Genomic DNA, 12,285 nt, shown 5'->3' on the forward strand with positions numbered 1-12,285 from the left:
CAGGCATAGTACCCTTCCGCCGGAATCGTATTTGGTGCTCATTGGTTTGCGAGTTTTCGACTTCAATTCTGTCAACTAGAAGTATGCGTTTTATTGATTAGTAGCCGTTTCCCGGACGTGATCTCAATAGGTCCCGCCGAGGTGGCAGAAAACAGAGTCGAACTGATCCATACATAGGTGTAAAATATTCCGAAGGTGGCCTGGAATTCTACTAGGTGGATTTTCTAGATCCTCTGCATAATCGACTAGAAACTATTACCCATGGTCGAGCAGCCACAAAGTGGATTAAAACCGAAGGCTGGAATTTCCCCAAAAATAGCGGTTCCGAAGCGGCGGTCATCTCCAGAGCCGCCACCACCTCCACGTAAAGCAGCAGTTCAGTGTGAACCAAAAAAGGGAACCGTCGAACCACAGACGAAACCGTCGCCCGTTATCACTATCAACGGGAAGGATTACAAGGTTCTGAAAAGCTAGGTTCCGGTGGCTCCAGTTCAGTGTTTTCGGCCAAACAAATGGGGACGGGCGTTGAATGTGCGTTGAAAGATGGTGTTCGGGAAGGAATAATTTCAGGAAAATATCTCAAACCCATTGTTTTCAGTTGGTGAATCTCGAAGGCGATTCCAGCATAGTAGAAGGCTACTTAAACGGAACGAAATTGCAAGGGAATGAAAATGTAGTAGCGCTGTGTGACTAGTGAGTATTTATTGAATAAAAACAGTTACATGTAATCTAATCGAAACGATGAACTTTTAGTTGTCATGTTCCGGAGTCTCACCAACTTAACCTGGTAATGGAAAAGGGTGATAATGATCTGCACAAAATCCTGCAAAGCTACCGCAAGGATATCCCGTTGTACACGGTCATGCATATTTGGTACCAGATAGTGCAGTGTGTGCACTACATTCACGAGCACGGTGTCATCCATCTGGATCTCAAACCGGCTAACTTTCTGATGGCAAACTGATTGACGTTGGTATCGCCAGCAATATCTCCTTCGACTCCACAAGTATTATGAAGTTTTCCCAAGCGGGCACATTCAACTACATCAGCCTGGAAGCTCTGATTGACACTTCCACGGAGAATCTGCTCACTGGGGTACATACTGTATTTACTGCTGTATAAGAGGACTCCATTTGCCCACATCAAGAACAACTACAAGGTAAATGTTATCAACAAACCCAACACGACTATTGAGTTTCCGACGCTGCCCAGTTATTATCCGCCGATTTTGCTCGAAATGCTGCAGTGATGTCTCAAGTACGATTCAAAGACGAGAGCTTCGACGGCGGATTTGCTTGACTACCCGTTTGATATGGTGATTGGGAAATGATGCTGTAGGAACTTTACATATGTGTATGTCTTGTCTTAAAAAAACCGGTTTGTAAACGATATTTATTAGCCAAACAGTGGATTTTTATAGAACAAGGTTTATTTTAATTGGAACGAAATATATTATGTATTTACGTATTTGATTGGTTGTTTTCCACACCTCTACCATCAGATCTTTGAGTGTGACCTCCTTCAAGTTCTCTTTTAGCTTTTCTTCCGGCATTCGCGCTAGATGTTGGTATACTTGGTACAGTTCATGGTTGCAGAAAACAGTAACGAACAGATCCATACATAGGAGTAAAATGTTGCGAAGGTGGCTTGGAATTCTAATGGTCGATGTTCTAGATCCTCTGCATAACCGACTCGAGTCGCAAGGAACCAATTTGCCGGGAGTGACACCACTGCTTGATGAGTAGCATTCCTTGAATGCATCTAGTAAATAGTGGAATATTGTTAGTTCGGAACCTTCGGAATGTATTCATGGTTTGGTTCAGAAGCAGAACAGAAGAAGTTACTGATGATATCTAATGGTGTTTAAGCAGTGAACGTGAATAGAGTGTTTCGATTTAGTTCGACAAGGTCAAAAGGCAAACCCCTAAAATTATATTCTGATGCACGAAGAGTAGGTGGAAGGCTGGTTGGGCAACATGTTATGCTATGGGATTATTATTTGATTATGTGAAGAATACATCCAATTTTCTATTAATTGAAAAGTGAACAGGACAAATAAAGTAATTTGAAATTAGTCATCTGGCCCTTAATTTACTGGAAGTAGGTTACATTCTTTTCGATAAGGTTATTGAGGCAATCAATGTAGAACTTCTTATTGGACGGTTGTTACAATTTATGATGTCCAATTTCTCATAAAGGAAATGCTACAAGAAATTTATCGGCAGCCTTAAAGAAGTATATAATGAAGATTCCAATCAACTCAAACCGACGATATTAGGAAATGTGTACTAATAAATAAAGTTTTTTCTCTATTTGCTAGTTTTGGATTTGGTCGGGTAAGATTCCAAAAGTATAGTTTATTTCTGATTTCGTTAATTCAAAACGTCTTGGGAAGTACGCTTCAGAGAGCAGTTTTTCATGTAAAGTGGATTAATATGAACAAATTCATTCTATTCGGAGTATTGTTCATCTTGGTGCGATGCGTTACTATGCGTGCTATTCGTAGATTGCATGCATACTAACGATTATCAAGTGCATGTAGGCAGTCTAACTCATCTTGCTTGTAACATAAATGATCGGAAATGAACATTATTTTTTGAATTCAATAAACCGATAGCATGAAAATCGTCACAGTCACAGCCATCTTCACCGGTACAAATGATAGGATAATAAATGTTGATGTGATACCTACTGTATATGTAAAATTTTAAGCAGTAGGACTACTTTCAATACTCTCAAATCAAGCCAAAATATAACGTATATGGAGTCATAGCATCTATGACAATTATATTTGCAGAATTCACGTAGCTCTAAGCTCTCAAGCAAAAATTTCCAATCGGAATTTACTTTCAAACGTCATCGTGATCAGAAATAATTAACTTATTTATTTTAAAAAATTAGAAAGTCTAAAAGATGCCGCTAAATATTTATTTATTTAAATGCTTTAACCTCATAGGTCACTCATCTTGCGAGAAAGAAAGAAATGTGGCAATTAACATCGCATTATACAGTCGTGATTCGCTGGTTGGGCCACACCTCTGTCCAACTAACGAATTTGATTTGTTAGTTGGACCGACCGACCGGCAGATGTCAAAAACTCTTCAAAGGAGACGTTAGTAGTGTAATTGCATCTATTCACATCTCTAATAATTGTCAGATTGATTGTCAAAGTAAATTTGACATAAGATTTTGACATTCAAATCCTTTTTGGTTGGACAATGGTCCAACTAGCGGAGGTCCAACTAAAAAGCGGTCCAGTTAAAAAATGTCCAGCGAATCTCGACTGTATACATATACAAATCATTGTTTTGTTATATAGGTGTGGTTCTAGGGGCAGATCACTACAAGAATGTATAACAAATTTGCATCAAATTAGAAAAAAAATTAATTTCCATTTTTGCATCAGCTTGGCACTCCCTCGCAGAAAAGTTTGTTTAACAAACGTCCTACGGTGATCCACATTGTTCGACGTTTTGTTAAATGTAGGGCTAGTTTTTCTGTAGGGACGTCTTACACGCAACGCAAACCACATTGCAGGCAACGCAAAAACATTGCACGCAACGCAAAATACATTATAAATTTCTATTTTGATGGAAATAAATGCATTTAATTTGGCTGATTTTTAAAAATGCATCACAAGTGATCTGCCCCTATGTGTGGTTGCTGTTGTTGGAGAAACGGTGTGATTGATTCGTCCGAGAAGGTCGAAAAGTCCAGCATTCCTAAGGACAGTAGCACTTCCGATGTGGTTGTTGGCGAAGATCTCTCTGATGTAGTGCGGTAGATTATAGAGCTGCCGGAGGTCGCCGTACACCGGGCAGTTCAATAAAATATGTTCCACCGTGGCTTCGGTTCCACATTTATTTATTTATTTATTTATAGCTAATATCAACAGACACAGTGTGGTCCTAATGATAATTTCTTAATCTATTTAAAAAGTCAGATTGTAATCTGCTACGTGGAATGTGAAAGTCGAACTCGGATGACACTCTGTTGAAGGTCCGCTGCAAACCAATGATGGCACCGTTAACTCCATAGTTAGTCCGGCGAAGAGGTAATCTGAGGAATATATTATTGCGAAGAGAACGAGGACGAACGTTCATATTTATCACACTAAGAAGTTCGGGACAGTCGATTCGATCGTGCAAAATATCCGAAATCGTCATAGCACGGGAATTGTCCCGCCGCACTTGCAATGTGTCTAGTCCAATAAGCAAACCACGACTTTCGTAACTTGGCAGCTGGTGAGGATTGTGCCAAGGCAATCGACGAAGGGCAAACCTAACAAATCTGCGCTGTACTGTCTCAATTCGATGGACACCGTTGAGATAATGAGGTTTCCACACAACTGAACAATATTCCAGTGTTGAACGAACGAGTGAGCAGTAAAGAGATTTCAAGCAATACGTATCTGAAAAGTGCTTAGATATTCTCATAATGAACCCCAAGCAGGGTGATGCCTTTGCGACAATATAGCTGATATGCTGCTTAAACGTCAGTTGTTCATCGAGAAAAACTCCAAGATCTTTGACACAATTCGCTCTGTCAATCGTGGATTCAGCTAGACAGTATTCGAAACAAATTGGCGTTTTTTCCTGGAGAACGTAATGACCGTGCATTTCTCGGGATTTAGGGTCATTCGGTTGATTTCGCACCATTACGCAAAGGTTACCAATTGGCGTTGAAGGAAAGCTGCATCAGTATTCCGGATTCTATGGTATAACTTGAAGTCGTCAGCGAAAGACAACCGTGGTCCTTCTAAACAAAAGTTGACGTCGTTGAAATACAGAAGAAAAATCAATGGACCGAAATGGCTGCCTTGCGGAAGGCCAGCTGAAGCGAAGAACTCTTCGGATACACAATCACCTATCTTGACTGCCAGACGACGATTACTGAGATATGATTGCATCCAGCGGAGAATATTAGTACCATAGCCAAGTCTATCCAACTTTGCCACTGCAATAGCGTTATAAATCTTTCCAAATGCAGCTAAAAGGTCCGTGTAAATAACGTAAGTTTGAAGGCCGCCAGACATATCTGTCACATATGTTGTGAATGACAGAAGATTCGTAGATGTTGAACGTTACGGCATAAATCCATGCTGAGTCTCGGAGATATACTGTTTGCAGTGGCTGAAGACGGGTTCCAGCACAGTCATTTCAAACAGCTTAGGAACTGCGCTTAGCGTTGTAATACCACGGTAGTTGTCGACTTCCTTTTTATCGCCTTTTTTGTGAACTGGAAACATGAAGGAGGATTTCCAGAGTTCGGGAAATACTACGGTTGTTAGTGACAGTTGAAACAGATGACAAAGAGGTTCAATTAGACCGGCAGAGCATTTTTTAAGAATAATAGTTGGTATACCATCTGGGCCTGTCGAGGTTAAGGCCTTCATCTTGCCAATCGCAAGTTGTACCATATTATTGTCGATATTGATAGAGCTCAAAGATTGGTATGATTGAGGTACATTGAGGGCCGCGCATGAAACCTGGATCGGTGCCAGTTTCTCGTTGGAGAAAACACTCGCCAAGATGAACATGTAATACATGTTGGTGGAGGGACACGCGATACGGTGCGGGCATGGGAAACTTCTGTATGCCCAACTCTGAGCCGCGACCTCGGCCGCGACAGTACTGTTGTTCTCTGGTGTCCGGTATTACTGTGCGAATGACACACGAATGTTTCAGCTATCCTTGACGTCAACTTGCCATAACTGTCTGCGGCTGGGACAAGTGTTGGGAGATGTCGGCGGGTGTGTCTCCCGCTGGCCACCAAGCGGACAGGCCTTTCGTTGCCGTCGATGTTGCAGTGACCGGGAACACAGAAGATTGTTGTGAGTGGATCATACTTGGCCTCAATAGCCTGGATGAAGGGGTGGCGGAATTTTCGCGACTTAATGGCGGAGATGACTACCAGAGAATCCAACAGCAAGGCGACGGGAGTGTCTTCCGGTTTCTGGCCATGGCGAGTGCGATAGCTGACACCTTGGCTGAAAAAGCAGAGCATGTTGCCGGTAAGCGGAAAAAGAGCCCTTCCTATATTACGCTTACTCCTATTCCGATCTCATCTTGGACCCGTCGGTGAAAATCCGCATGTGATTGCTATTCCATCAGTCGGTTGTATTTGGCTCGGACTTCACTACCAGCAGCGACCCACAGTTCTGCAGACAGACTTGTGTCCAGGTTGGGTCCGCGGACATGCCAGTTCCGGTAACGAACTCAGTGTAAGCGGGCTGTCGGTGGCAGATCCATGTCTGTGCATTCCCGATGGATCTGGTTGGCTGTCTGTAGAAGAAAGTAGTTCTAACCGCCCCAACCAGAAGGATCGGCCTCCATGTTGCAATGTGGTTTGTGCTGCAGCGGTATGTAATCACGCTTTTAGCGGGTGCCATGTTAAAACTGACTGATAACGCCCATCGGCTCACCACGATTAGGGGGCTTGAAGTTTACGACGGGTTCGCCGAATTGTTCTTCCTATAGCGACCAACACGATGTCGTCGGCGTAGACATATATGTAATGTAATGTTCGGAGTAATGTTCCAGTTCTAGAATATGATTTACGAATTTTAACTTGTAATCAAAATTCCGCAAATTGTCTCAGAAGTCTGTTATTTATCGTTTTGGGACCATATGAAAATTTGACCTCGGAACGGCCACTTACGGCATCATGGGAAACTGCTCTGGAATGTCCGTTCCGCGGTCGAATCCCCAACCATGAGATGCAGTCTGCTGATGGGATTCCAAGATTTTTGATATCCATATTGCCAGTATTCCATTGAAATTCACAAATAGCATCCCAGCACTGGAACAGATGAGTTTCTGAATCCAAAAGATCCAAAAATGTACAAATCGGTTAAAAAATACAAAAGTATGAGTATTTCAATTTTGCGGGTACCCCGGTACTCTTGTCAGCCTGTTACGTGAAACCTGATGGGAGCCCTTACCCAGACTCCCGCTTGCCGCATAGTCAACTTCATTTCCGCAAAAGCTATGCTTGGTGTTAACCTTTCGCCAAATATCCACTTCCACCTTGAGTAACAACAATGGATTCAATCATGGATTGAAATCTGAAAAAAGGTATACAGATACTCTGTCGGATACATAACGGTTAAAAAAAATAATCGACCTTGATACATTTTTTCTTTTATTTGAAATTACTCTAAAACTTTTCATTAGTTTATGTTGAATAGTCCATTTTGAACTATTTCCAAATTAGCTCAGTTTTCGTAAAATAGAGGCGATTCAAGACAATGACCAATACCCCATATGTACTAACAATTACTAATAACTCAAACGTCAATCCGTAATAACTTGGGCAGTTTCATTACAATTAATGGGAACAATATCCGGATCATTCAACATAAGAAACACTCAAACGAGTTAATTCTGCCATGTTATGAATTTTTGAATAAAACTTTTGAGGAAAATCGACAGCGGATTATAATTCAGATGTGTTGAAATTCTACACCCTTTGCATTAACCGATCCGTAAGGAACCAACTTTCCGTGAATGTAACTTCTGGTCGAGGAATTCAATCCCGAAAAGAACCAGTTTTTTCTTCGATACATGCAGATTATCCTGTATGGTTTTTCCGCTCCACCGACCAAGACAGATCTCGTTGTTGCAGAAAATGTATTATAATGAATCATTGTGACCACTTCATTGTCGCCCATATTCATCCACTTCTTTCGATATTTTCCAATGCCGAGCAATTTTATATTCATTGGCAAACAACTAATGATGTGTAGGAAATTCACCACGACAGTAACTGGATTTCGAATGATGCAGTAAATATAAACTCGTCAGCTATCTTTTAACTCCGAAAACAGACTTTTGAGACACCGTTTGCTTCTGAGGTGCTAAATTTCAACAGTAGCCGATAAGCCGCACTCTTTCGAAGAATATTCATTCTCGCTTCATAAACAATACATAAATTGATAATAACTTCTTTTTTAACTTAACATTTTATTTGGTAAACAAACAACAGTTGTTAAATGACAGCTCGCACACATTCAAGCCTGCACTCGATTCGCATTGGGGTGTTCCATTGGCACCGTGCCAGTGCAAAACACCGGCGCGGTGTCAGTGCCATCAATCGAAAACCCTAATGGTGTCGGTGTTTTGACAACACTTCTGCAAGAAAAGTGCAATTTCAGTACAGAAACCTCCACCAGTTCCTTCAATCGAAAACTATATATTTCCATTGGTTCCAGCGAATGTAGTTGGTGTTACACCGGTGTTAGTGCAACGACAAAAAAGACTTCTTGAGATGCGATGTTGATGTTAAATGGTATGCCAAGAAATGTAGGTTCAATCGGATAGTTGAATGTGTAAGAATGTATTGTATATTATAGGTTTGTTCCAGTACACGGAAGTCACTCCAGAGTAAACAGGAGCAAAAAATCTTTGCTCCTTTTTACTCCGGTTTGCTACCAGAAGAAGAAAAAAGAGAAGAAGAGAGTACAGGAACGATTTTCTCCGGAGTACTTCCTGTTTCTCCTGGTACTGGAACAGACCTTATAATAGTATTGTCATGCATAATTGTCCGGATTGGTCATTAAATATTAATTTGGCATTTTACAATATAGCATATGCACAGGTTATTATGTGTTGACAGAAATACATATGCAGAACAGAAAATAAGTTTGGCATCACACTAATAAAATGAACAGAATGCACTAAACATTAATTTAAAATACGATAAAAAATAGGGTGTCTTTAGGCATAGTTAGAAGACCCACGTTAATTTAAGAATAGTACAGGTTATGTAAAAGCGTACAACTAACTCGAAATTTAAAAAAATCAACGCAGCTATCACTAACGGTATCCCAATGTTAATAGCATTTCATTCTCGAGTGATTAAATTTATTAGGTAAACTATCATCAAATTTTATATAGGCACAGATTTTTAATTTAAACGCGCATATAAAATATTGTAACAAAAAATCTTGTGTCGCCTACTGTTTTTTACTCAATACCTGAATCCAAACCTTTTCTCAGCAGCAAGAGAGCGCGAATCTAACATCAAAACTGGATCATTTTATTAATCCGATTTACAAATCAGGTTTCTTGGAGTCTTGGAACATTTTTTGAACTTTCGGCACATGTCGGATCTGTCTGGGTCTTCTCCTCGCCTTTGTCTAGTGCACAAAGTACATACACTTACACTTTTTCTCTCTAATTGCTAGGTAGTCGTCAGCAAGTATACCATCCAGTTTTGTTCAAATTCTCATGCCGTTTTCGATGGCAGTGCAACGGTGTAGTGGAGTGCACTGGTGTTGCAGTTTTGAGCAGAAGTGTCATACCCAGTTTTCTGCACTTCTGTTCGAAAGTGGAAAAAGAGTGCAAAACCAGTGCACTCTACTACACGGGTGCGCATCAATTGAAAAGCATATCGAATTCCAACCGATGTGTTCCCAATCGTACATGCTCTTTTTTGTTCTGTGTTTATTCCAGAGACGTTTCAATACAATTACGCCTGATCGCCTACAACTTCGAACTCTGTAATCTGTATACTACACAACGAAAAGAATTGTAACATCGGTATATCGTGCATTTGCCTGGATATTTGAATTGTTATTGTGTACCGAATCAAATTGCACCACAAAAAAAAGTTTAATGGAAATTCACCCTTTTAACCGACCGTATTCAAATTTTCAGGTGTTAAAATAAAACATATTAAAAAAAACTCTATGTTCGTTTTATTTATAGCCATCTCCAATATATCTTAACACTGCTCAGAAGGTTTTGTAAAGGTTTGTGCACACTTGTTTTTGGTACAAATTCATTTCTTCATATTTTTTCCTCAGCATAATACTATACCTTGACGTGGTCCAGGGGCTTTTCCACCAAAGCAGTGATTATATCACAGAAACTTGGGATACGATTATTTTCTTTTTAGTTAAGCTACATTGTGATTAATTTTAGTACTTAACTTGGCGATCTTTAATATCCACTACCATGGTCAAATAATATACAATGTAGGTTTAGGGCCATGTTCGCTCTGGAGGCACCCTTCTTTTATTGCTATAGTTTAAATTAGATCCATGCTAACACTCATTAACACAAATTTGCTTATTCGCTCATATACACTCACAATCTCTCATTCCAAACGTACACACGTGGCCTTCGTGATAACACAATCCTGTTCACAAATATGAACGCCCGCGATCTCGCTAACATTCAAACACCCCGGTAATTAAGTGAAAATTTGCACCTAAAAATTTACTAACGCGGTCTCAAGCATCAATCCACCGTTCACTTAATCATGAATCGGTCACGTCCGGAAGTCTCTACCCTTGATCTTAGCAGCCCAAACTCATGCCTTCAGTTGGACCAAAAGAAATAAAAACTAGACGTTTACACGCGGTCATTGAAGAACACGCGATAATGAGAAATGCCACACGTTTACAAAAATGATGTATTCACGCGAAGGTACATACACACTAGCACACGCGACAAAACGTCAACATACAACTGCTCGAGTCCTTCGCGGTCATCCACGCAAAACCACACTCACGATCAGGATAACACCCTGGTGACTAAGTGAATGGTTTAGCACTTCTAAATTCACAAACGTGGTCAGGCGTTGCCGTATCTATCCTCAGGTACGGCGGCCCGTCATGGTCAAGAGCACTGAGGGTAACCAGTTACCTACAGAAACTGGAGAGCACCTACCGCGTGATGTGCCTCAGAGTGATATCTGCCTACCGCACGGTATCACACGATGCATCCTGCGTGATAGCGAGCATGATGCCAGTCGGGCTGGTCATTCGGGAAGATGAGGAGTGCTTTGAGCTACGTGGAAATAGGGGAGCCCGCGAGCGCACCAGGGTGACCTCGGTCGCCAGATGGCAGCGTGAGCGGGACAACTCCTCGAAAGGTAGGTGGACCCACCGGATGATACTTAGCATATCGAGCTGGGTGGGAAGACCCCATGGGGAAGTTCACTTCCACCTGACACAATTCCTGTCAGGCCATGGCTGTTTCCGTCAGTACCTCCACAGGTTCGGGCACGCGGAGGTCCCAGTCTGCCCGGACTGCCCAGGTGTAGATGAAACTGCCGAACACATACTGTTCGTATGTCATCGGTTCGACGTCGAAAGAAGAGCAATGCTTGACGTCTGTGGCTGGGACACAACCCCGGATACCCTTATTCAGCGGATGTGTCAAACGGTGGAGAAGTGGAACGCAGTCTCGGCTGCTACCATCCAGATTGCCAGTAGGCTACAGGTAATCTGGCGAACCGAGCAACAGACGACAGGCACGGCTAACTAGTGATTGGTTAGCTGGAGCGAAAAAGGCCAAGCGCAAAAAAGAGAGTGAATGGTCTGTTCATGCCGAGGCAGGTTGGCGCAGCGAATGGCAACCGCGTAAGGGGTAAACCCAGCCACCCCGAAGCAAGACAGAAGAGTGAGTGTATAGGCGTATAAGTGGACTGCCTCATGCCAAGACGGGAGGGTCGTAGCGTAGTATGTTGGAACTAAGCTATCGATGCCTCATGGCGTGGCAGAGGAGTGAAAGGGTGAGCATCCAAGTCAGTCTCACACGACATGTTAAGGGTGAGCATAAAAGTCAGCCTCACAGGTTGGTAGAGGCTAGCATAAAAGTCAGCCTAGCAAGGAATGAAAAAGGTGAGCACACAAGTCAGCCTCGCATGGTATGTCAGAAGTGGGGCCTAAGAAAAATGTCCCACATGGGATGCCAGGGGGAGTGACAAAGGTACAATAGAGTGGCACGATTGAGAGTGAATCAGGTGATAGGGTGAGCACCCAAGTCAGCCTCACATGGTATGGGTAGGGCGAGCACAAAAGTAAGCCTAGCAAGGAATGAGTAAGGTGAGCACACAAGTCAGCCTCGCATGGAACGTAAAAGGTGAGCACAAAAGTCAGCCTCATGTGGGAGTGTTTGAGAGTGAATCAAAGTGCGATTGAGAGAGCACCCAAGTAAGCCTCATACAGGATGTATGAACGCGTGAGTGAGAGTGAATGAGTACATTTAGTACAGCCATCCCCCCAGAAGTAATACCGAGAGGTAGTTCCTGGGAGGAATGATGGCGGAGCCCAATGGAGTTTAGTCGGTATTAATGGTTGGTCACCATTCGAGTTCGACACGCCCCCAGTGCACCCCGTGCGGTAGATTGGACCCTACCAATAGCACGTGTACTGGGCTAGGACATAAAGGTCTTCTCCATTGTAAAAAAAAAACGTGGTCTCAAGAGTGAACCTGCAAATGTCCGTGTTTGCGCGATCATGAATCAGTTTCGTCCGGAAACTCCTATTTTCGA

The 12,285-nt window shown here is 42.2% G+C and overlaps 1 protein-coding gene and 1 pseudogene across 15 annotated transcripts in view; both read left to right on the top strand.

Annotated features, from left to right (window-relative positions):
* Positions 1-9,652, top strand: part of LOC131682950 (uncharacterized) — a 1,036,787-nt gene extending 1,027,135 nt beyond the window's left edge. For 2 of the 15 annotated variants that reach the window (XM_058964770.1, XM_058964764.1), the window contains one exon: positions 8,156-9,194. Coding sequence is in view for 8 of the 15 variants with exons in the window: in XM_058964756.1 (XP_058820739.1) it covers positions 8,140-8,280 (141 nt within the window). In the remaining 7 variants the exon portion in view is untranslated. Of the gene's footprint in view, positions 1-8,139; positions 9,195-9,455 lie in introns of those variants that run through there. The other 13 variants (XM_058964766.1, XM_058964771.1, XM_058964756.1 and 10 more) reach the window with 12 other exon arrangements.
* On the top strand, positions 70-8,141 carry LOC131682952 (dual specificity protein kinase TTK-like; annotated as a pseudogene).
* Positions 9,653-12,285: the final 2,633 nt, after the last annotated feature.

This window comes from Topomyia yanbarensis, chromosome 2, assembly GCF_030247195.1.
Source record: "Topomyia yanbarensis strain Yona2022 chromosome 2, ASM3024719v1, whole genome shotgun sequence".
Classification (NCBI taxonomy): Eukaryota; Metazoa; Arthropoda; class Insecta; order Diptera; family Culicidae; genus Topomyia; species Topomyia yanbarensis.